This window comes from Fopius arisanus, unplaced genomic scaffold (genome assembly GCF_000806365.1).
Source record: "Fopius arisanus strain USDA-PBARC FA_bdor unplaced genomic scaffold, ASM80636v1 scaffold00014, whole genome shotgun sequence".
In the NCBI taxonomy this organism is placed as follows: domain Eukaryota; kingdom Metazoa; phylum Arthropoda; class Insecta; order Hymenoptera; family Braconidae; genus Fopius; species Fopius arisanus.
Genome location: NW_011887753.1, coordinates 971,723 through 996,076, shown reverse-complemented (window position 1 = coordinate 996,076; position 24,354 = coordinate 971,723). Strand labels below are relative to the sequence as shown.

The window sequence follows — 24,354 nt, the reverse complement described above, 5'->3', positions numbered from 1 at the left end:
TAAAAAATGCTGGCATATTTATCCAATAGATAAGACTATAATTAATTAATTTTAATCAATTTTTTTAGTGAACAAAAAAAAAGTATCGAAGTAAGAAATGAATCAAAAGATATAAGAAATGTATAATTTGAGGATAAAAATGTAAAACCGCCTGATGGTACAATAATATCCATGACCATGGCTAAAATATTCTCCGGACCTTTCTCACTGTCACCAAAAGCTCACAATCCAAAACGAAAATTCACAGTTCATTGCCCCGAAATCTCGACGGTGTTGTATTCATATTTTAATTTACCACTTTGTCCCAAAACAAAACGATCGCCTTTGGCACAGAGAGTCGAGGGAGAGAAAAAGGTGAAAAATCAACGAGAGAATTCCACCCGTTAATGCCTGACGAGGAAGAACAAACCAGAAGTCACAGAAATGCTGATGCTCCAGACACGTGGACTCCTAGACACTCGGGGGATTTCCCTCACCTTGGATTTGCCATCATTTTTTGGCACGAGCTTGAGCTTTGTGCTTGGTACCAATTGAATTCCCGGAATGGAATAGTTCGGCTCTTTATTTCGAACATTCTCGTTCAGAGAAAAATCCAACGTCAACTTTTATTGATAATTGCACGAATTGCAGAGGAAATTAAATACTAAAAAGATGGTAATTATTGAATAATTGCGCGTTCGATCAATTGAATTAATCAATTGTAACCGCACGCGAAAGAATTCGTAGTATTTATTAATTTCGTTGTCATGACGTGAAAATTATAATTTTCGGAGAGGAAAATTCAATTTAATCAATATATTTTATTTAATCCCATTCAAATATTCTAGTTTTCGAGAAAATAAAAAGTTGAGGGGATTTCCCGAAATTCGTGAAAGCCAGTTTGCGCGCGTCTTCGTTCTGATTTTTTTTCTCTATATAAGACACCCCCGAGTAAAATTCCCAAATAATCGTCATCATCATCATCATCAGCTTTATGAGCCCCCCGAGGATTTCCACATGCGAATAAACCGAAAAATTGCAACACTACATGTGATACCGACGAAAAAAAACGCACGTGAAGCTGTGAATTTGATGCGCAAGCTCCTTCGACATCATCATCTTCTCTTTGTGTTATTTTTGGCGGTATAGAGAGGTTCTATGGCTTTAAATAGGAGCGTGTTTCCGTCGAAGTAGTCAGTTCATAACACGATTTCTACATGCTGGAGCATCGTACCGTATTCGAAGTAAGTAAACAGTTATGATTGATGCATATGATTGATGCATATGATTGATGCAGGCAGATCAGATCCGGAGGTACAAAGAAATCGATAGCCCATCGTCATCGATTGATCCCGACGCGATATTTACAATTGAAAAAATCGCGTAAGCTGAATAACTACGATTATTCACCATAAATTACACCGATTCCTCCTCAATGTGAAGAAATTGTGATTGTCCTCATCATGTGTATCGCATGTTTAAATTTATTTTTAAATAGTGAGTGCAACGTATTTTTGAGTTTTGGCAGTGGCTCATGATTCTTTTCAACAAGATTAAAGGACATGTGGTTGCAAATTAAAATTAATTAAACCGATTTTCGAAAATTGGTTTCCATTCGTTTTCTCATTGAATTAATCGGTTGGTAATTCGTAATTACTGATTTAGGACAGTGGAGATCGGTCGATTGTGGTGGGGATACTCTGGGGAGGGAGTTTTGTTTTGTTTTGGGAAATGATGAATATTTATTTTAGTGAAAAAGTTTAACGCGGTGGAAATACTGCGTACTAAGCATTTGGCATAAGTTCCAAAAATTTATAATTCTCATTGGGATTATTCTGGACTAGTTTACGAGACTTGCAGTTATAACGATGACGCAGTTTTGGTTTTTATGTTCATTGGGAATTTTCGATAAATATTCAATTTTTTTATTTATCGAAGTTAAAGAGAAATAATTTCAGTGCCGATTGAATTCAGAGGATATCACAATTATTTTTTAATGCACGAACTCTCGATTGATTTTTCATTTTTCAATATTCAATTGCCATTTATTTCATTTTATTGCAGGTTTCTTACGCTCGATTAACGTTATTCCGTTCAAATGAAGTGCGTATTCGATTACTGAGTGAATAAAAATGCATGAAACGTGTTGATCATCTAGAAATGATTAATTTAATCGTTGATCATGTGATAATCTGAATTATTTCATCCGATTATTTAATACATATTGCGATAGAGTTTTTGATGGTTGAATAAATGAGAGATGATTAGAAATAGCTTTACCCTTTGACTGAGCCGAATAAATAGGACGTCAGCGTGGGCCTGGCAATTAGAAACAGAATTGAAGTTGCTGAAACGCATTCAGCAGAATTATCCGAAAGATATCAACGATAAATAAATAAATACCTGAAGTTTTTCGTGTTATCATGAGTTTGTGGAGCTCTCGGCACTCACGATCCCTCATTTCAATTCTTCTGGCAAGTGTGAATTTATGAAAATTGTCATTATCGTCATGCTCATCGATAAAACACCAATAAAAGGTCTCGTGGATCAATCACGTTCATTCGATTTTATGTCTTCATCTGCAGGAATACCGCGAAGAATGCACTCGAAAAAGTTCCTTCTACGATTTTTTCCAGTCAACAATTTTATCTTCCACTTTACCTCAAAGCAATTTCCTAATTTTAAACCAAAAAATCTTTCAATATTTCTCTCATAATTTGGCTGATGAAAATATAATAAAACCTTTCTGCAAAAATTACAATAATCTCAGAGATTCAATTCCCAATTCTCGATTTCAAAGAATAATTCATTAGATCTCTTGCATATATCTTGATCCATAATAATAAATGAATCATTAAAAAAATGGTGATGGATTTTTCGAGTCCAGTTCATCACCGCTGCTGAGTTGCATTGTTTTTTCAAACCACTAAGTCCCAATGAAAAAATCATTTCGACATATTGATGCTGACAGATGCCGACCGAGTGCATTGCAAACCCGTTGCAGCGGGAGCTTGCAGACTCAATAATTCGCATGCAATCACTGGACGAGATAAGAATTCTCCTTGCTTGTGGTGCTAAACCAAACGATGCAGTCACCCAGGGATTGAGGCCACTTCACTATGCTATTTGGCAGAAATATGCTGATGCAGCACAGCTGCTTATCGTACGTGGTGCTGATATCGATGCAACGGACGAATGCGGATACTCTGCACTGCATCTCGCTGCTGAGCACGGCTACCTGGATCTCGTCAAGCTCCTGATCAAGGCTGGAGCCAAGGTGGATCACCGAGAAGACACCGGAGAACTTTTTCCAAGGTATCCCAGCTCTCCCCTCATTAATCATTGACGAAATAACACTTTATCTGATTGTCTAATGATTTTTAATGAAGAACAATGCTGTGTGATGAGCCTCTTCGCCTTGCCCTGCGAAATCGTCACATAGAAGTGGCCCGAACACTCCTGGAAGCTGGCGCAAATCCAAACAAGCGTTATTTCTTCGGTTCGGAAATAAATTTAGTATCTCCACTGGATCTGGACTGCATGGAGTTGTTGCTGGCATTTGGAGCACAGCCGAATACGAGAGATCGTGCTGGTCTCACACCACTGATGAAGGCCGCAAGATTACCGCAAGTGAGCCTTGGCTTATTATTAATCCCAAAGACAAATTCATCTGACCATTACGATAATTGGTATTTTCCCAGGGTATCGCATCGGTTCTACTCCTGCTGAGCTACGGTGCGGATGTCAATGCAATGGCTGATGCCAGACACGACTACAGGACTGTTCTTCATTATGCCATTCTTGGTGGTGATATCACTGTCATTAATCTGCTATTGAAACAAGGCGCGAGATTAGATCTGGGACCTGATTATCAAAAACCAACGGCCCTGGACCTTGCTATTCTCAAAGGAGATCCTGTAATCGTAGAAATGCTCCTTCAAGCAGGTAAACGATCATTCATCGTGATCATTCGTCACGGGACAAATAAAAATACCCAACGATTTAATTAAACTCGTATTCTCCTCATCTCCATTCACAATCTGTTTTTCTCTCGAATGCCGTTACAAAAATAGCACCCGAATTTTCCAATCATAATTCTATTTCCATCGGCCGTCTCCAAAGTTTATTATCCCGCAAAAAGCCTCTGTTTATTGACAAAACATTAACGAGCCCATTGGCACTAGCTGCAGGTCATGGCTATTCGATATTAATATTCAATATGAATAATTATTGAATAATTAATAAAACAAAGATTATTTTTTTTCGGCAGGTGCGGATGTGAATGCCTCATCTCCCATAATAGGTTCTCCTCTGCATGTGGCATGTGCAGACAACATCCCGAATCGTCTGGAGGTGCTGATGATGCTGCTGGAGCGAGGAGCAGATCCAAATCTGGTTATCAGGAGTGATGAGGGCCCAGCACTGCGTCCTGTCCTCGCGGAGTACGTGGCATCCAACGAGAATCCCTCGGTGGAGGTAGTGAGCCTTCTCCTCAAGTATGGAGCGCGTGTTGTCATCAAGACACAATTCCGGGATCCCCATGGGATATTGAATTCCCTCCAGAATACTGCGGACAAACCTCGACTGCTGAGGGCTCTTCTTGAAGCCGCTGAGAGCTTCGATCCCTGCATGATCAGACGCTCCAGCAGTTTAACCGACGCCCAGAGAGCTCTCGTCATGGAGGCAGCCAGGACTCCTCTACCTCTCACCCATCAGTGTCGGCTGATTGTCCGGAAAATTTGTGGAACCAAATTACCTAAAGTCGTCAGGACTCTTCAGCTGCCTCTCTCGTTACATCGCTATCTTCTTTATGATTTTTACTAGCATTAAATGATGTTTGGTATGATTTATTGTTGTAGGCGAAACGGTTTTACTTCTCCATAGATTGTGATAACGATGCAAGATTCATATTTTTAGACATTGTTTTTTTCTTTGGGTATTAGTTAATGTTGTGAGGCGGAGAGAAATTCAATTGATTTTGAGAAGCAACTCCGGATTCAGGGGATGTTATGAAAATTTTAAATTGAATTTTTTTTCCTCTCAGAATAATTTACAGTGTTGATGGATGATTGGTAAAAACTGTTATAATGAAGGGATCTCAAATCGCTCTGACGATCCGATCGTCGTAATCGATTATATATTTCTGATATTTAATTTTTTACCTTTGTATAATTGTTGAGGACTTATTGATGATGAATAAAAACGAAATGATGAACAATGTGTTGGATAATTCGATTGTTGATGGACAGCTTCTGTCTGGGTGATTATGAATTTTTGGCCAGAGTGAGGATCGAATGTCGTCCAGTGTCTATACGTCGGGAATTAAAATAGCAGCCTCGATAGAAAATTACGTCAAACATTCTGGCAGACCACTCGAATGATGAGGAAATCGACGATTAATGAGAGAAATCGTTAATTGGATTTCCAAATTTTTTTCAACTCAACGAGTTCCCAGTTATCGTCGGATATCTTGGAAAGGAAGAGAGGTGGAGAAATTTTTGTAATAACCTTTTTTGTAGAACGATATATTGTCTAAAGAAAAGATTTATATGAAAATTGCGCTATATTTTCGCATTCAGGAGAAATTCATCGATAACTGGGAGTAGTTTAAATTCACTGATCCTAGTCGAACAATTTACACTATTTGAATTCTTAGATTCTGTCGCACCTACAGGTCATTCCCAGAAGCTTTTAAACAACCAATGGTATCCTCTTCCTCTGCCTGCATAATATCGGGCTGAAGACAACTGACGTCTTGTTTTATTTGCACTCGAAAGAGATTCGTTGTAAGAAAGTGAAAAATGTCTGAGGAGAAGAAATCAGGTGATCAGGCAAATGACGCAGAGTTGGATGAGTTATTAAACAGTGAGTACTTTAATTAGACAAAATTGTCATTCAGCCCCATCAACACCAATTACTATTATCGTTCACAACGTAAATTATAGAAAACTGTCCCCATTATCTCACTATTCACTTGCAGTATAAAGTCCATTATGAAATATGTTAATTCATTTTTTAAGTGAATATGCAATCACGTGATATTTTGGAGGATTAATATTCTTGAGTCTCGAAGTATTCATAATTTATTAAAAACAAATTGTATTTCCTCTATTTTAACTCCGACCTATTTTTACTCAAAAGCAAAAGATGCATGATATTGAGATCTTTTCTAACGTTTTGAATAATTAATGTAGTGAACCAGTAGATAATTATGTCGGATTTTTTTACTTGATTCCAGGTGCTCTTGAGGACTTCAACAAATTGCCGCAGCCAGTGACAAAAAAAGATGATATTCCAGCGAGTACTAAGGCACCAGCTGATGATGAGTCTCTGGAGAACCTCGTGGATGAGACCTGGTCACAGGATTTTATAAAACAGACAGCTGATCAGTTTGAAAAAAATTTACAGAGTTTAATAGAAAAGGGTGGGTTTGAATTTCTTTGCGAGTAATTCGCATATGAAATTATTTTTTTTATTGTTCTTTTTACAGGTGGTGCTTCGGACTTTAGTGGATCATTGCAACAAATGGCACAAACAGTGGCTAATGCAATATCCAGTAATGCTCCTGCTGATGCTGAAGGAAATGAATTTCAGTCGGCTATTGCACAGGCTCTTAAAGATATTTCAGCGACATCGGAAACGTTGCAGGTATAGATATTTTCACCATTTAAAATCTCTTTGAAAACCGATGAATTTCGACTGAATGATTCTTCCGAGTTATCAGAATCTATTTAATATTAAGAATAATCAATTTTATTCTCTAAAATTGTTGGATGTTTTTGTCAGTTTGCCAATGCTACATTACCCTACATTATTTAGAATGCTGGACCAGGGATTACCGAGGCAGATCTAGCAGCGATGTTCGGTCAGACTTCACTCGACGAATCTGGAGGCGATATTCTGCCATTCATGCGGAGCATGGTAGAGTCACTTTTATCGAAAGAAGTTCTCTACCCAGCGCTCAAGGAATTAGCGGGTAAATACCCAGCGTGGTTGGATAAAAAAAGAGAGAGTCTATCGTCAGAGGAACTTGCGAGGTTTACGAAACAATTTCAATTAATGCAGAAAGTAATTATTCCACATTTACCATGTTGATTTGAAATTAAAAAAGGCAGAATAATTGTTTTCCATGGCAATGCTCCCCAGGTCTGTACAGAATTCGAGGAAGAAAAGGAGGACGACTCGCAATCCACGAAACAGCAGCGATTGGACAAAATCCTGGCTCTCATGCAAGAAATGCAAAATTCTGGCCACCCCCCTGAGGATCTAGTCGGCGAACAACCGAATTTATTCCAATTCGATAACGATGGGAATCCAATGATGGGACAGGGCCTTCCACCGGGTGTCGATCCCCAGAACTGTAGTATAATGTAATAAATTTAAATAATGACAAATCGACAGTTAATGTTGAGAGGCATCAAATTGTACATAGCAATGTGATCGCATTCGATAGTTTTAGACTGTCTTAGGAACCTTCATTTATCGCCAGTTATTTTTCTACATTCACAGGAGAGTTGTAATGAAGTGCATTCAAGAACTCATCACGCATTAAAACACATGCCAATTTCCTGATAATATTCTGACGTTATTTATTGTTTATACTTTTTTTTCGTATTAATCAACAATTGCCTATGAATTTGTGATTTGCTGACTAGCAAATTTATTTGAACCTCCAATTCTATATAATCTTGTAGATTCATTCGATAATTGTATTTACTCTGGATTCACGTACTGATGAATGTGATCAACACTTCATGGTTTATCTCCTCAATAAATTTGAGGAATACCTTGCGAGCAACTTTATGATATTGATCATTAATTTGACAGCAATCTCCTTACGATAATGGGGAAAGGGCATCAACACCGGGCAATACTTTTCCTTCCAACAATTCTAAACTGGCACCTCCTCCAGTGCTTACGTGACTGACTTTGGACTCAGTCTTCCACTTTGCAGCACAAGTGGCTGTGTCACCACCACCAATTATTGTGACAGCTCCACGAGTCGTTGCTTCCACGACATTGTCCATTAGGGCTTTGGTCCCTTTACTGAAATTTTCGAACTCGAAGACTCCAGCCGGACCGTTCCACACGATGATCTTAGCTCGTTTGATAGGTTCAGCAAAAATTTCCCTGGATTTGGGTCCAACATCGAGACCCATCCATCCATCAGGTATTCCAGACTCGATGTCAGCAGCCCCAACAGCAGCATCCTCAGCGAATTTATCAGCCGTCACGAAGTCCACAGGCAAATGAATCTGAACATTATTTTTTTTCGCTTTTTCCAAGAGATCATTAACGATTTTTGAGCCTTCCTCGTCGAATAGGGAGTTACCAATCTTCATCCCTTTAGTGACTTTCAGGAAAGTATATGCCATGCCTCCCCCAATGATCATCTCATTAACCTTATCCAACAAATTATTGATCAACTGAATCTTGTCAGCGACTTTTGCACCACCGAGAATCGCGAGGAAAGGTTTCTCAGGATTGTCAAGAGCTTTGGCGAAGTAATCGAGTTCCTTCTTCATGAGAAATCCACTGGCTCTGACGTCGAAACCATCACCCATCATCGAGCTGTGGGCACGATGGGCAGTTCCGAAGGCATCATTCACGTAGATATCTCCGAGTTTCCTCAGGGCAGCACGAAACTCTGTGACTTTACCTTTATCAGCTTTAACCTGGTATCAGAGACACTTACAATAATAACATGAAAATGATAATGACTATTTTTTTATCGTCACCTTGCTGCCATCGGGTCCCACACCCTTGCCTTCCTCCTCCACGTGGAACCTCATGTTTTCCAATAAAATAATAGACCCCGGTGCTGGATCAGCACAAGCAGCCTCGACAGCAGAGCCCACACAGTCATCCAGAAAAACAATTTCCTGCTTGAGAAGATTCTTCAACTCGTCAGCTGCTGGTTTCATCGTGTACTTCAAGTTCCTCTGACCATCCGGGCGACCCAAGTGTGACATAATAATAATCGCCTTTGCTTTCTTCTCCAATGCATATTTAATCGTATCCAGAGAAGCCACAATTCGTTGATTGTTGGTTATCTTTCCATCCTTCATAGGCACATTGAAGTCAAGTCTGAAAAGACGAAGAACCCCATAGAATAAAATACCCCATATTATTAATTGATCATTCTATTCAATTCTACTCAAATATCAATCAAAACTCTCAACTTAAATCGTTTCTCACAATCTCTGAAATAATAATAGCAAATCGTTCCGATTCCCTGGAATGTGTCATCCTGTATTCACGAGCGAAGTCGTGTGGAAAGAGTAGATATATGTGGATAGAAATAATTTACAGATGCATCTGCAATTTTTTGACAGTAATTCGTGGAATTAATCAATAGTCTACCTCATCAAGATCCTCTTGCCGGTGACGTCCACCTTGTCGATGCTGAGTTTATTCAATACCATGTTTCCTCTTTTCCAAGAAACTGATGACGAATTGATTCTCTCGAAGAGATAATGCACTGGAGCAATGAACAAACGTGAGATGGGTATGTGACAACCGTTGACAATCGACAGCAGCTTTGATCTCCTCAGCCAACAGTTTTACACAAAATTATGCTTCAGCAATGTCACATGAAGGGCACTCACGCTGGCGCCCTCACCTGACCTGTACTACAAATGTAACCTTGAGTGTTTCGACTGCAGTTTCAGGTATTTACGAGTATTTACCCTCCACCCACATGTTGATTATCGTGAATTGAACGAAATATTCGTTGTGTTGGGGTGACTCCATTTATACTGCGACCACATGACTGTTTTTTCTGAGGGACTGTCAGCTGATTAATATGGAATTGTTTGACAGTCGTTAGTGATACCTGTGATTTGTTGGGAATAATAATTAACAGTGACATGTTGAGCGTCGAATGTGAGAAGAGTGAACTAGGTGGTGGATTATCGAGTTTAGATGAAGTTCAGGGAAATTCCTCAATTTCAGAGGAATTGAGTCATGAAAGCGTTGAGGAGCAGGTGGAGAGACCCCATGTGTGTCCAGAGTGTGATCTCAGGTTCGACCGAGCCTCTCAGCTGGATTACCACCAGCGGAGTGTTCACCTTGGAGAGAGAACTCAGACGTGTCAAATATGTGGGAAACGTTTCTTCAGGAAAACCGATTTAAATACTCATCTGAATATACATCTTGGGACGAATCAATCTGTTTGCAATATTTGTGGCCGTAAATTCAATCACGTCTCCAATTTAATTCGACATTCTCGAATCCATGCTGGGATGAAGCCTTACCCCTGCTCAGTATGTGGAAAAAGATTCACTCAAATCAGTTCAGTGGTGAGACACAAACGCATTCATGAGAGGAAATTGAATGGTCTTGTCGGAGAGGAGAGAGACACTGGAGTCAGGAAATTGATGAGGAGACGACATTATTGCAAAATATGTGGAGATACTTTTCCTTTTGTTGTTCTCCTACGACAGCACGAGAGAAAACATTTTGGAGCTGACAACAACTTTGAATGCAATTATTGCAAAATGCTATTTGGAAGTCAATCATTACTTGAAGCCCACAGATGTAAATTGAATAATTTCCAAGATGAGAAAGCTGAATCCACGAATTTGCGATTAATACATGGGGACCTGGGTCAGCAGTTATTCGAACTGGACATGGATTATTTATCTGAAAAAGATCTGGACCAGTCCCGGGCGAATTCCCTGGAAGAATCTGTGGAGATTTGTTTGATAAACAAAGATCTGATGGAGCAGTTGGACCTCCACAGTCTAGGGGACCTGCAGAATTCCTTTAATCTTCCAAGTACTCATACTGGTGATCCTCAGAGGTACCCAGAGGACTCGGAATTCGAGCAGGTGAAGCCCTCAGACTTCCTGACAACCTTCGAGGAAATCATCGGGTACACACAGGAGAGCCAAACTCCAGGTGTACGGCTGGTGCAGCACGAGGAAGGGGACCAGTTCTTCGAGCTCGTCCGAGACCCCTCCACATACCTCGGGGATGATGCAACGAGCTCTAAATATTACAGTACTGATATGGGAGACAATCCCCAGAGGACCCAAGAGGCTGAGGATTCAAGTACCAATGGCATCGAGAACATCCAGGATGTGGCAAATGACAAAAACACAATCCCCAAGAGATCACGAAAAAAGCCATCGACTGAGAAAACGAAAAGTCAAGAGCAGAGGTATGAGTGCACGATTTGCAAGAAAAAATTCTCGACAGCTTCGAATCTGAAGCAGCACACTGGTACCCACTTCCTGGATCAGCAGAAATTCCACTGCAAAGAGTGTGGCATGACGTTCGCCTGGAAGTCAACCCTGAATAAACACCTGGCGAGTAATCACAGGCCCGATGGACCCCAGAAATTCGTATGTGAAATTTGCCCCAGGGTTTATCCAACTCTTTCCCAGGTAAACGAGCATGTGAGAAGGGATCACCTGAAGGTGCGCAATCACGTGTGCGAGGAGTGTGGGAAATCCTTTTTCAAGAAGTTTGATCTCAAGTCCCATATGAGGACTCACACCAAGGAGAGGCCCTATGTCTGTCGAATATGTGATAAAACTTTCTACCATCAGAGTCATATCATAAGGCACGAGAGGATTCACTCGGGGGAACGTCCGTACTCTTGTACCTTCTGTCATAAAACTTTTTCACAGATGAGTTCATTGAAAGTTCATAAGCAGAGGCACCAGAATGAAACCAGAATCGATATTTTGGAGTACCAGGGAAATGAGGATGATCCTATGGCACTGAATACTTTTTGATGTCGTTTGATTAATACAATTACATTTTTTTGATTACATTGGTGTTTCCGTCATTTATTTATGGATAAAAACAAGAATAAAAGATAGAATTGAGAATTGTCTATTTTTGGCGAGACGAGAATTTTTTTCAATAAATGACAAAAATTGGAATATGCGTGTCATTAATGACTGCAAAATATTTTTTCATTTACAATTTTTTATCGAACTGATTTAAATCAAATTAAATATTGAATGAAAAAATTTCATCTCGACCGATAAAGTACATCTCAACTATTACAATAACCTTTAAATCACCGCAACAATACTCACACCTCCAACAATCATCAATTATTACGAAATAAATTCCCCAGAAGTCTCTGTTTAACAATAATCATCAAATCAACAGTCAGAAAAAAAAACGATTAATCTCGGTGCATAATTCCCTGGAGAAAACGTGCGGCTCTGGAATTTGTGTATGTATTCATAATAAAAAAAAAAAATTATAGGTTAAACCTTGAATGTGTATCAATTTCTAGCTCGAAAAATTCTAGTCATTGAATAATCGATAATGTGGCCTTGGGTGATGGGTGTTCTGAGACGATACGTCCCGATAGTAACACTTCCTTTTGCTGGTGTCGTTGGATTTGCTGGATATTACGTGGAGGGTTGGTTATCTGATCGTTATACACCGGCAACAGCTCCAGTGAAAGATCAACGTGAAGATCGATTGCTGGAAAGCATTGACTCTGGATTAGTCAAGAAGAAGCATAATCCCTTAGAAGTCAATCTCTCCCCATCGCTGACCTCTTGAGTATTTCAAACTACCTCACTCTAGTTTAAATAAATAAGACACCTAGATATTTTTCAATTAAAAAACATGGGATTCCTTTATTTTTCCTCAATACACATTAAAAAATCATGAGAGGTACAGAATATGTCAATTCTGCTCTTCAATCATTCATCGACACAATTATTGTCACGATCAAATTTTTATTCTCGATACAACCCATTAAGATAATAAAAAATATTGCAATCATTTAGATAAATATTATTTGATTGCACTGAGTGATTAATTCGATAATGAATCATTAATGCAGTCATTAAGCGCTAACTCCGAATTTATAATCAACGGTGTGATGATACACATCTCCAGGTCTCAGAATGCTATCAGGAAAGTTCTCGTGGTTGACAGCGTCTGGATAATTCTGTGTCTCAAGACAGAAAGCTCCATGTTTGAAATAACTTTTCCCTTCTTTTCCGAGGATTCCAGGAGTCGTTGTGTCTGGTATAAAATTTGCGGTGTAGAGTTGCACTCCAGGTTGATTGGTATGGACCTCAAGGGTTCTGCCTGACTCAGGATGTACGACTTTTGCCACTAGTTTCCTGTTTGCATTATTCTCACCATCGATTATGCAGAAATTGTAATCGTATCCTCCACCAGGCACCTTGGGAATTACGTCACCTAGGATCTTCGGTGTTCTCAGATCCATTACGCTATTTGCGACAGATCTAATTTCACCAGTTGGAATGCTATCTGCATCTGTCACTGTCCAACGATCTGCATTCAGCATCATCGAGTGCTTGTAGAGTTGAGATGCATTCGTTGCCTGGAATTATTTATTTATATACAATAATTTTTCTCGTGCCATCAATTAAATTAAATTAATGTGACATACGTGTCCAGCTAGATTGAAGTAGCTGTGATTAGTGAGATTGATTGGAGTGGCTTTGGTAGCACAAGTCTTCATGACGATGGACAGAGTCCCATCGTCATGGAGTTTGAAGATCGCTGTCGCAATTGCAGCCCCTGGAAATCCCTCCTCACCATTTTCACTCAATAATGTCATCACCAATGAGTTGTTTCGAATCTCTGATTCCCAAATTTTGGCATTCCAACCTTTGAAACCTCCATGAAGAGTGTTGGGTGCCTTGTTCTTGGAGACATTTACCTCGACTCCATCCAGGATGAATTTCCCATTGCCAATTCGATTTGCAACTCTCCCGACAGTCGCTCCAAAATACGGATTATCCGATTTTAGATAGCCTGTCAATATTTTTTATTTGTGGATTTAATTAAGAGGAATTCTAGGGATATAATCAATTTTTAAAGTTCGAGACATTTCCCTTCAATAAAAAAATCAGAGGAGTTTCTCGTTGAATTTTGCTGTTATTTAATTCAGGATTTTTTAATACCTTCGATATTATCGAACCCTAGAACAACATCCTCGACTTTTCCATTTTTATCGGGTGTGCGAATAGCTCTGATGGTAGCACCATAATTTAAAATATCCACTTCTTGATTATTTTTGTTCCTCAGAGTGAACATTTTGATTTCTTCCCCATCTATCGCCCCCCACGACTGCACTGTGATCCCTGCCGTTTGTGTTTGGCTCATCTTCAAGAGTCTGTTAAACAATTTTTAAATAGTAATTAAATCATTTCACATAATTTTAGATAATCAAATTGAAAAAATTACAAGAAAAGTCATGAGTGACTCCGATTTCTTATTCTGGTTTTCAATGATTTGAACATTTGACTCACCAAAGGAAATTATGATAGTGATACTGATACTTGCGAAGTGAAGAGAGGAAGCCTCTTGTTTCGACTGAATGCTTATCTCAACTCATCCAATAAACATACACAACAAATACAGTGACAATTTAATGAAAGCCGAGATTCGGTAATTTATTTCATTGAACCAATTTAGGCCCTCACATCCATTGAACTGGAGTCAACTCTCTCCCCATCTCTAATCTTTATTTTATTCAATTATCAATTATTAAAACGCTGCATTCCAATTCCAAAATTAATATCCAATTAAATTATTACGCAATAAGCGTAAGTAATGTCTCAATTTTTATACAGAGAATACTGGACTCATTGGATCATATCTTATGACCGCCTTACGCAATCACGTACATGTTTTATCAAAAACCGCCGACTTCCTCAGCGACTAACAGCCGTATCAGTTATATTAATTATAAATAATTGATAAAAAAGCGGTTGCAGTATTTGCTTAAACTCCTTACAGTAGAAAATTGACGAAAGGAGATGAGTTTTCGAAAATATCTGTCAAACTAAAAGAGCCAGTGAAATTCTTGTAATATCTTTTTTGTAGCTCTCAATTAGCTCCACGAAAAAGATATTAACAAAAATTGAATTATCTCTCCGAGTTCCGGAGATATTTTCGAATAAGTCAGCAAAGAGGAGCTAATTGTTCATTATTTTTTGTTTAAACGGAATAAAACCACAGAATGGTAATGGATTAATTAGAGGATTGTTTCCTCGTGGTTTTCAAGAAACCTAATGAATGAGGAAAAATACAGCTAATTGTCGTTAACGAGTTTCATGTGTGAATTCTATCGTTACGTAAGTCGTGATGTGATTTTTCTTACCCAAGGACTTCAAAAGCCATCAGGAAAATTTTCAACAACATCTCTCGCCTAAATATTTTTTCAATGGGGAAAAAACGAGTGGTGCTGTCTACTCCCACAGCTAGACTAACTCAAAATGGGGAAAGGAGGGACTATTTATTATTTTTATTGAAGACCTGCGACCTTCAGTGTATGGGTATGTTGATAATTGGTGTCATTGTTTCAGGTAAATTCTACAATCATGACAGGTGCATGAAGAAATTAATTCTTTATCAGAATAATGTACCATTGGGTGTAAACACCTATTCATTCCAACCTGTCATTAATTCAGTCATGAGTATGATCTGTTATTGCGAATAATTAATTAATTTGCAAACCACTGGAATATTAATCGAGTGTTGACGTATTAAATCACTCAGGATGTTTTGCAATGTGTAGGAGATTGTTATCGAAAGACTTGTTGCTACTAGTACTTCATTGAAAAGTTGGAGTACTCTGTTTTACAATTGAATGTTTCAATGTTAGTGTGAAAAAAAATACTCTGGAGATAACAATATATTGCGAAACAAACATTCATTTTTATCAACAAGAGTACCTCAGTCTGACCTCGAAATATCTGAAGAGACCTCGAACTCGATAACACGCGTCTTTTCGAGAAATTGCAATCCCCGAATTATTCCCGAAGAGAAGAAAAAGTCGAGAAGAAGAATTCAATTTCTGGAGGTCAACACTAAAAATTATTCTGGTCTCTAAAGTTTTTATTTATCCGACCACGTCATTCCCTAATTACGTTTCAATTCCAAAAGTCATGCACAGTGATTACTCAGTTAATTGACTGATTACTCATTGATCCTGGAATTTATTTTTACGTGGTAAAAAAATCTGGACTAGTTTTTACACTAGAATAATAATAACGAGTATTTATTCAAGGATCATCTTTTGGAGGTATATAATTGTCTTAGTTACGACTGAATGAGAATTTCTTGGAAAAATATTGATTCCTCTGTACCCCCCAGAATGTAGAACGTGTTACAATTACGTGCGAATTATCAAGTCCAATTTTCTAGCTTGAATTATCTGTAGTTCTGATTGTTTTGAATAATAACCTGAAGCATGTCCCCCAGGGGTTTCCCCGAATTGATCATAAAGTGACGAATTCCGGTGATTGTCCAATCATGGAACCACGATAATAAGAGAATTATCATAAAAATGTCATAAAAGATGATTATCACCACAAGCAAACGTCAGGATGACGATTACCCAACTCCAGTTTCCATCACTTCACGAGAATTTTGTAAGAAATTAATGAAAAAAATAAAACAAATTTACAATTCTTCAGGCAAATGAAAAAATCGATTGAACCGATAAAACGCAGTACTAAAATTTAATTTCGTTCTCCTTAAAACTTCAAATCGAAAGGATTCTCCAATCATCAACAAAACATGTGATTCATTCGAAATTCTTCGAGTGCGTTCCTGAAATTCGTTTTACCGGACTGATGTTGCTTTCGGATTTATAAATAAAAATAGTAATAATCTGCCAATGGGCTCAGCTGATTGGTGAAAAAGTCAGACTGGATCATACGATTGGCTGAATGCCAGATCCCCCACTCTGGATAATCTCACCACGTGACCAACAAGCAATAACTTTGGTCCCTTGCACTTTTATCCGCATTTATCCCTCATTCACCATCAGTGTGTCGTTTTGAACAGGTGCATTACCTTGACTCCAATATCAATAATTCCCAGCTGGCATATATCAGCGAGAGCTGACGAAATAAATCGAACAGAACACACTACTTCTTCGAAGAGTTTGAAGACTTGGAAAAATATTTCGAGTACCTTCTGCCTTTCCTTTTTTCTCTGGGTATTTTGATGCTCCTCAGACAACTCCAGTGGCAGAGTGAAGTGTGAAAGTCAGTGAATGCCCAGAATAATCTCAGAAATTCGCTCCATAAGCCTCAATATTGTCAAGACAATGGGTGTCAGCAATAAGGTATGTGAATTAAAATTGAATTTCGTCTGTGATGTGGACTTTGCACTTGTTACTTCGATTTATTACTTGAGAAATTCTCGGGTATTTCACCTGCGATAGATCGATATGAAATGACGCATTGGTAATTGCAGCGGAGGTACGTGGCTCTGATATGTCGACGTTCGTTTTTCTTATCGGCGATGAGTAATCTCGGGATTTTTTTTTATTCTCCTATTTTTTTTATCAAGAAATCGAGATAATCTCTTATTTCTTGGGTTCTGAAAATCAAGACTTTCATTGAAAAAATTAATTGATTCAGCTTTTTTTGTGATTATGGATTTATTTTAGAGAATTCATTATCTACGGGGAATGTCTTGACGACTGGAATACCATTTTTGAAGTTGAAGTGGTTTTTACTGATATTTTTTTCGGAGCGTTTAATGATTCTTGAAGGAATTATTTTCAATTCCATTTCTGATTATTAAGTTAGTGAGACTGTCTGCATTCAGGAATGTGTAAACAAACTATCAGGTCATGCCACGTGTCAGTTTGAAAGTCGAATATTGGAATGTTTTTCAACTCTGAATTTTGATGGGATCATCCTGAGGTCATCAGTTTCGTTCGTTTCAGATTTTTCAATCTCTTGGACATTGGCCTTTCAAACGAAATCATCATATGTGTTGTATAACCTTCTCCTCGCGATGTTGATTAAAAAATAATAATTATTATATGACTGGAGTAAAGTGAATTATTTATTATTGTTAAGCACTCGATTTTTTTAAAAACATTTTTGGATACTCGAATGTTTAAATGTAAATTTGTAAATTTCGCGGATCACCTGTCTAGGGAAAATTATTCATTCTTCAGAATGACCTTGAACTCCTAAAAATCACTCACGAATCGATGAACACACCGAAATAAGAATAAAAATTTAAAAGCCATTGGCCTCGAAAAAAAAATTCTCGGAAATGAAATGCCGACAGAAGAGTTGCATAATTCAATTTGTCTCTCCACTTAGGTAACATAAACACTTGAAACTTTTATCTCAATATTCGTATTTTATTTTTTGAATGGTCGAGCTAATCCAATTAGACGGGTCGATTCCAGGAAAAAAAATGCTCCTAAATTCCAGACACTCATTGAGAACTATCGAATATTTTATTTGAGAGAAAAAGAATTACCTCTGGAATAGTAGAATTCCAGGAAAAAAATTCTGAAAAATAAAATCGGTCGAGTTAATCCAATTAGAAGGGTCGATTCCAGGAAAAAAAAATCCCAGAAATTCTCGACCTCTGAAATGGAGGGATTCCAAGAAAAAAATTAAATGCCCATAGACCTATTGACCTATAATTAAATAAAAACAAACACTTGTAATATTTCTCTCGATTTTCGTATTTAAATAAATAAAAAATTTGTAAAAAAAAATTAATTGTAATTTTCTCTCTGAATTAAATGAATTTTCAACTGAAATAATTTTTGCAACTGGTAAAACCGAAATTGTTAATGCGATTTATCGGTGATTATTGCACAATAAATATCGAAAATCCGCTGCGATATTTTTTCTCGAGTATAAAAATGCAAAAAACCACTCGGACATCGTCGTGCAGGCACTCGTGTAAAATCGTGCCATTTCTAGCCTTCCTGACTACCTAAAAATCGATTCAAATCTCATTTCAGGTCACTATAGAAATCTAGTGACACGTCGACTTATTGCTCCCTTAACCCTTCAAATCTCGACTATAATAAATAAATAATTGATGATGAGGGGAATTGAAAAATTGACAACAAGACTGCGGATTTCGCACAGTGAATTACTAGAGGAATCCGTACGTATTTCATTAGGTAGACCATATGCCGCACCACGAAAAATTCATTGGGTGGGTGAAAACTTTAATTATCCCCCGAAAAATTCCAGATCACCTGTCATTACCTCGAATATCATGTGCCAGTAATTGCTCCATCCAAGTCCTAAGCCGCTGAATAACAGCTGTCACTTTATACTCCCCTAAAAAGATTTGGAATGTTTCGCATATCATCCGATTTATTCCCCAACGGCAAACACCACGCGATAAGACACCAAATATCCGCAAATGATCCGCAGTAATTCCACCACTCGGTTATATAGAGCTGTAAAAATGGGATTAATGGTACTGTAAAAAATTGATACATTCGTTATCTAGAAATAAACCGCGCGTGGAATTTTCTGACGATGATAAGAATAATTGCTAGGGTTATCATTACTGACTGAAGTGATCGTGTAATGTGATCGATTCAAGGTTCGTTAACCTCGGTTGAATAAAAAATTTATTTGCTTTAAGATGTCCGATTCTAACCCCGAGATGAGGTCAACTGCAGCGAGAATTTGTCGTGACTCTCTGGCTGGCATCTGGAAGCATGTGGACTCTGATAATGTCCTCGTCAAGCACATAAGGTTTGTTAATCTCATGTTATTCGTCTGATGTTATTCGTCACCAGTTTTTCCAGAAAAAGAGAACTTTTAATGATTCACCAGTGAGACTCAGCTGTTGTAGGAAAATTGTGGATGATTTCACAGGAGCATGTGTTAATTGACAGATCATATTTTATAACAAAGTCATTCAATTGCTGACAGATTAATTGCCAATATTACAGAGAAAATTGAAACCACTCCAGATATTTGAATAGTGAATAACATAAATTGAATTTTTAATTGCAGCGGTGGTCTGAGCAACTGGATGTACCTGGTTCAATTGCCAGAAGATACAGCACCAGCACACGGTGAACCTCGTCAGGTGCTTCTTCGATTCTACGGTCCAATGCATGGACAGAAAACCGTGGAGGGTATGATAACCGAGTCCGTTATATTTGCTCTACTCTCAGAGAGAAAGCTGGGACCAAAGCTCCACGGTCTTTTTCCTGGTGGAAGAATTGAAGAGTACATACCAGCTCGTCCACTCCTCACCAAGGAGCTAGCTGATCCTGAATTGAGTGCTCTGATTGCTGAGAAGATGGCACAGATTCACAGAATGCAAGTGCCACTGAACAAAGAGCCCACGTGGATGTGGGACACAATGGCAAATTGGCTGAGCACTGCTGAGGATGTCTTAAAAAATTGTGAGGAAGTCGATGCCAAGCAGATGGACATCGTCAATCAGATCAGGTCCATGAATTTGGGAAAGGAGATCGCCTGGTGTAGGTGAGTACCGAATAATTATATCTTCTTACTCACTTCAAGCACTTGACAATGAAAATTAATTATGAGAGAAACCGATTAATTATCGGGAGAAATGATCGAGCAACGATAAATCGTTTTTTATCAAAAAAATATCGAATCAGATCGAAATCGTTAGCACTCGACTTGGTAATTCATCGTGAGTATTTACGATTTGTCTTACGTCGGTCCTTGAGATATTCGTAATCAGCATCATGACGTAGATAAGGCAAGAGGATTGATGATTTTTTCTTTTCCAGAAATCTTGTCAGCCAGCAAAAGCACGAAATTGTTTTCTGCCACAATGACACCCAGGAAGGTAATATTCTCCTTCGTCAAAACACCCGCAAGCGCGACGTAGTGCTGATAGACTTCGAGTACTCGGCCTACAATTATCGTGGATTCGACGTGGCAAATCACTTTGTCGAGTGGCAGTACGATTACACAGCACCTGAGTATCCATTCTACTACGAGAGACAAGGAGCCGAGCCCTCGGATGAGCAAAAGGTAAGTTGCGCGATGGGGGGTCAGATGGGTTGACAAGAGTTATTTTACCAGATCAATAAAAATTGCTCCTGGGTAAGGACAATTTTCCAATTACTTAACACATCACTTTTTTTTATCATATTTCAAATCGCTTGATTCCATACGACTGACCATTCGGTAGAAGAGGGGCGTACCTGCGATCATTTACAGACTGATCACTAGCGAATTAATGTAATAAATTATGTCACTAATCCATTAATAAATTTTCTGGCAATTGTGGAATCCCCCAGAATTGTCAGAAAAATTCTTTTCGACCGAGTGACGCACGGAATTTTGACAGAGTGAGTAAAAAAAATTCATCGATTCATTCGAGATATTTCTGTTATATCGATATCGATTTAATAGATTCTGTAAGGTCACGTGTACGCTGCTGATGCAATAATTTGAATAATGTCAATCATTTGAATCATTTGGATAATTTTAATTGATAATTTTAAGGGAAAAATCAGTACTCACATGGGGGATAGATTTTTTTTAAAGAGAGGGGGTGGTAGGGGGGACGTTGGCGTGTGTTGCGTGTGTATATGTTAGTTTCACAGGACCACTCAGTACTGAGACAAGGCTGAAGGCCTGGGTATCTTCACTCATGACGGGTGATAATGGCATCGGCAACATTATGCTGGCCCCTTGTGGAATTCAACAGAGACGGCCAGGGTGTCGGCCATTCAACAATTCGGCGAGCAACCTACATCTCAACAACCACTAGAGTACCTTGTACACGCACTCTCAATAATCAAATGAATTAATCAAAATCGATAAATAGTTCGGGCATTAATTCTGCGGGAATAACTAAATTGAATTGAAGGGCGCTATGATATTGCCATTGCTTGGTATGTTTTGGTCGTTGGGGGGCAGTTTACCCTTTTATCAGTATTTCTGATGTCCATTATATCTTAGAGTCTCGATTCATTGTCACCAGGGCTTACAATGATTAGATTCCGAGATATTTAAAAAAAATATCAACAAGTCCAATTGCTACGTTTTTATCACTTCACTACTGATTTCATTTTCGATTTTTTATAATGTTAATGTTAATGTGGGAATTTGTAGAATCTCATTGTTTTGTTGTGGGTTTTATCATGTTTTCTTTCAACTCATCATTGAATTATCGCAGTTATCTGGAAATATAATTACTTGGGAATTCAATTCTTGAGGAATTTATGAAGTCTCTGTAATATAGTAGCTTTTTATCTACTTCCACTTCTCAGCGGTCACCGGAGTAATATGGATTTATTTTCTCTTGATAGCTCCACTTCATCAGACATTACTTGAGAACCATCGGCAAGGAGAGTGCAGCTGAAGAGGAGAAATTGATGGATGAAGTTAAAGTCTTTACGATTATCAGTCATCTGGTGTGGGGGCTGTGGAGTATTGTCAATGCTCGACACTCGCAAATTCCTTTTGGATACTGGGTGAGTGCTCCATAATTTATTGTAAACAATTCGGTACGACGACGAGTGATTAACGAGTAGTTAATGAGTATAATATTTAATAATCAGGATTTCGCTGATGCTCGTCTCAAAGCCTACCAGTACTTGAAAGAGAAAATGATTGTTTCTGGTCCAGTCCGATGTGGAGTAAAGAGGAAGGACGAGCACAACGACTGAATAAACATGACGAAGTTGGAGTGAATCCGAGTGACTCTATTTCCCATTCACCACTGAGAGAAGTTCACCCCAGGCTCTAGTAACTGGCGGTCAGAGTTATAAAAAAATGAATGGGCAATGAGAGTGGGTGTTTATACCAACAGTGTGATTGATTGCTTCCGTGATAATAATTGACATTGTCATTACTACAAGCCTTTGGCGTTAAAAGCGAGGGCAGAGGGTGTGTGAGGCTACCTCAAAATTGTGATAAGTAGATTAAGGAGGAATTGTTATCTTTACATGAGACTATGGAGGTGGATCGACTAGGCTCGCTGAGACGTTTGGCGAGTATCATTTCACAATGTCAACGGGGTAGAGACGAATTTGAAATTTCAAATCGAGCAATCTACCCTGTCCTCAATTATCATCGAAAAAAATCAAAGATACGCATAAAATATCGAACACTTCACGGGGAAATTTTATCGGAGGACGAGAAACATCTGGATGATCCCTGTCAATTGAGAAAGTATTTTAATTATTCAGGGACTTTGGATAATTATTCATCTGGGCACTTGAGACTTGTGATTGTACTTAATATTTCTCATTTCCAGGAATTGTTACTTGTCAATTATGGTGTGAAGTGGATTATTTTTTTATATGTCCGTGTGGATAAGTTGATGGTTGACTTTATTCATTTTTGGAATGGATATTCAGATGCATTTTCGTGAGGACTCATATCGAGCAATTTTTCATTTATCAATTATTCAGTTTTGTTTGGATTTAAATATCTCCAGTATTCCCAATCGAGAATAATTGATCTTGTATTATTTTTAGATTGTTCAAACATTATTTAGAACCCATTTCGCTGCTCTCAACTGCTTTCTTTGATATGTTAAATGCATTTCTCATTTAATATAGATATTTGTCGAATGTAATAACTTGACCGAATACTATAGTGAACAACTTCATCGAGAAAACAGTATTAATTTGTCGATATTGTGTGGTTGACATTAAAACTCTGGATGTTTTATTGAAGAATACCCAGCAGTATTAAAGGTCAGTTGTAAGTGCAACGACGATTTGTAATAATTGATCATGTGACTACTACTTATTGAACATGCGTTGATGTTGTTTCGTTGACTGATATGCTGATTTTTATTAGAGAGATTTTAATTAAGATTACGTTTTTAGTGCACTTATTGCAAACAGACATTTTTTCGTTCTATCTGCGGATGGGGAATTGATTTTAGTAAAACATCAGTCTGATTTTCTTGAAGATGGAAATTTATCTCGATATGTTCGATCATAATCTTTTTGTATCGAGTACTTTCGGTTATTCTCGAATCATTGATTATCTATACGTGTACTTGTAATGATAGCAGAATGTTTATTGCAATAAATTTATTTCTTAACAAGGTAACAACTGTTTCTGAAAATTTCCCTCATATTTAAAAATGAAAAACCATTCGCCACAAAAATCTGAATACTCACTGAATATTTTACAGTAACTCATAAAAAAAAAAATTCTCGAGTGTCCCATTAAATCCAAAAAAAAATAAATCCCCAATAAATTCTTTGATTCCAAATAATTCCAATTCGTCCCCCCAGATCATTGATTACCTCCACGTGTATTCACGTCATTAATATTAAAATAATCATCTGGAAAAAACATAATGCTGAAAAAAACCTCTCCAATTACCATCCACCCACGTTCCAGTAAATCCGAATGGCCGTGAAAAATAAATCTTAAATCCAATTCGAGAAAATCCATAAAGTAAAAACTGTAACCATATGTTGAGTTTCTGAACATTAGTATACATCTCGTGTCTACCCAGGCCTTCATTGCACTGACATTCGGTGGGTGGGGGGATGGAGTTGTGGTGGGCGATCAAACGTAAAAAATCTTTAACAACGTTGAACCCCCCCTCGCCCCCCCACCTGCCCCCCTCCCTATCCGTGATCCTCGTGAAATGAATGGAATG

General features: G+C 38.2%; 6 protein-coding genes across 14 annotated transcripts; 4 read left to right on the top strand and 2 right to left on the bottom strand.

Annotated features, from left to right (window-relative positions):
- The first annotated feature begins 1,141 nt into the window (after positions 1–1,141).
- Positions 1,142–5,197, top strand: LOC105263263 (ankyrin-3). Of its 4 annotated transcripts, none has more exons than XM_011299356.1 (6): positions 1,177–1,223; positions 2,044–2,082; positions 2,951–3,294; positions 3,369–3,609; positions 3,681–3,924; positions 4,250–5,197. In XM_011299356.1, the coding sequence occupies exons 1-6, from the start codon at positions 1,197–1,199 to the stop codon at positions 4,801–4,803; spliced, it is 1,449 nt and encodes a 482-aa protein (XP_011297658.1). In that variant the 5' UTR covers positions 1,177–1,196; the 3' UTR covers positions 4,804–5,197. The 4 variants fall into 4 exon arrangements, with proteins under 4 accessions (XP_011297660.1, XP_011297658.1, XP_011297661.1 ...); XM_011299359.1 differs by lacking the exon at positions 1,177–1,223 and adding an exon at positions 1,257–1,362; XM_011299358.1 differs by lacking the exon at positions 2,044–2,082 and having other exon boundaries at positions 1,142–1,223.
- Positions 5,198–5,679: 482 nt separating this feature from the next.
- Positions 5,680–7,554, top strand: Pex19 (peroxin 19). The gene is made up of 5 exons (XM_011299353.1): positions 5,680–5,844; positions 6,218–6,403; positions 6,470–6,627; positions 6,799–7,047; positions 7,126–7,554. The coding sequence occupies exons 1-5, from the start codon at positions 5,781–5,783 to the stop codon at positions 7,351–7,353; spliced, it is 885 nt and encodes a 294-aa protein (XP_011297655.1). The 5' UTR covers positions 5,680–5,780; the 3' UTR covers positions 7,354–7,554.
- Positions 7,552–9,558, bottom strand: Pgk (phosphoglycerate kinase). Its single transcript, XM_011299355.1, has 3 exons — positions 9,343–9,558; positions 8,718–9,066; positions 7,552–8,654 (listed from the first exon to the last, which is right to left on the bottom strand). The coding sequence occupies exons 1-3, from the start codon at positions 9,402–9,404 to the stop codon at positions 7,815–7,817; spliced, it is 1,251 nt and encodes a 416-aa protein (XP_011297657.1). The 5' UTR covers positions 9,405–9,558; the 3' UTR covers positions 7,552–7,814.
- A 121-nt stretch (positions 9,559–9,679) lies between these two features.
- Positions 9,680–11,804, top strand: LOC105263260 (zinc finger protein 2 homolog). The gene has a single exon (XM_011299352.1). It carries the CDS (start codon positions 9,849–9,851, stop codon positions 11,721–11,723), a length of 1,875 nt encoding a protein of 624 aa, XP_011297654.1. The 5' UTR covers positions 9,680–9,848; the 3' UTR covers positions 11,724–11,804.
- A 756-nt stretch (positions 11,805–12,560) lies between these two features.
- Positions 12,561–17,000, bottom strand: LOC105263257 (aldose 1-epimerase). Of its 5 annotated transcripts, none has more exons than XM_011299346.1 (4): positions 16,918–17,000; positions 13,896–14,107; positions 13,379–13,746; positions 12,561–13,309 (listed from the first exon to the last, which is right to left on the bottom strand). In XM_011299346.1, exons 2-4 carry the CDS (start codon positions 14,095–14,097, stop codon positions 12,803–12,805), a joined length of 1,077 nt encoding a protein of 358 aa, XP_011297648.1. In that variant the 5' UTR covers positions 14,098–14,107; positions 16,918–17,000; the 3' UTR covers positions 12,561–12,802. The 5 variants fall into 5 exon arrangements, with proteins under 5 accessions (XP_011297648.1, XP_011297651.1, XP_011297647.1 ...); XM_011299349.1 differs by lacking the exon at positions 16,918–17,000 and adding an exon at positions 16,183–16,296; XM_011299345.1 differs by lacking the exon at positions 16,918–17,000 and adding an exon at positions 15,098–15,256.
- LOC105263258 (choline/ethanolamine kinase) lies at positions 16,983–23,791 on the top strand. Of its 2 annotated transcripts, none has more exons than XM_011299350.1 (6): positions 16,983–17,071; positions 19,369–19,481; positions 19,746–20,225; positions 20,501–20,747; positions 22,034–22,198; positions 22,286–23,791. In XM_011299350.1, the coding sequence occupies exons 1-6, from the start codon at positions 17,000–17,002 to the stop codon at positions 22,391–22,393; spliced, it is 1,185 nt and encodes a 394-aa protein (XP_011297652.1). In that variant the 5' UTR covers positions 16,983–16,999; the 3' UTR covers positions 22,394–23,791. The 2 variants fall into 2 exon arrangements, with proteins under 2 accessions (XP_011297652.1, XP_011297653.1); XM_011299351.1 differs by lacking the exon at positions 16,983–17,071 and adding an exon at positions 18,773–18,876.
- Positions 23,792–24,354: the final 563 nt, after the last annotated feature.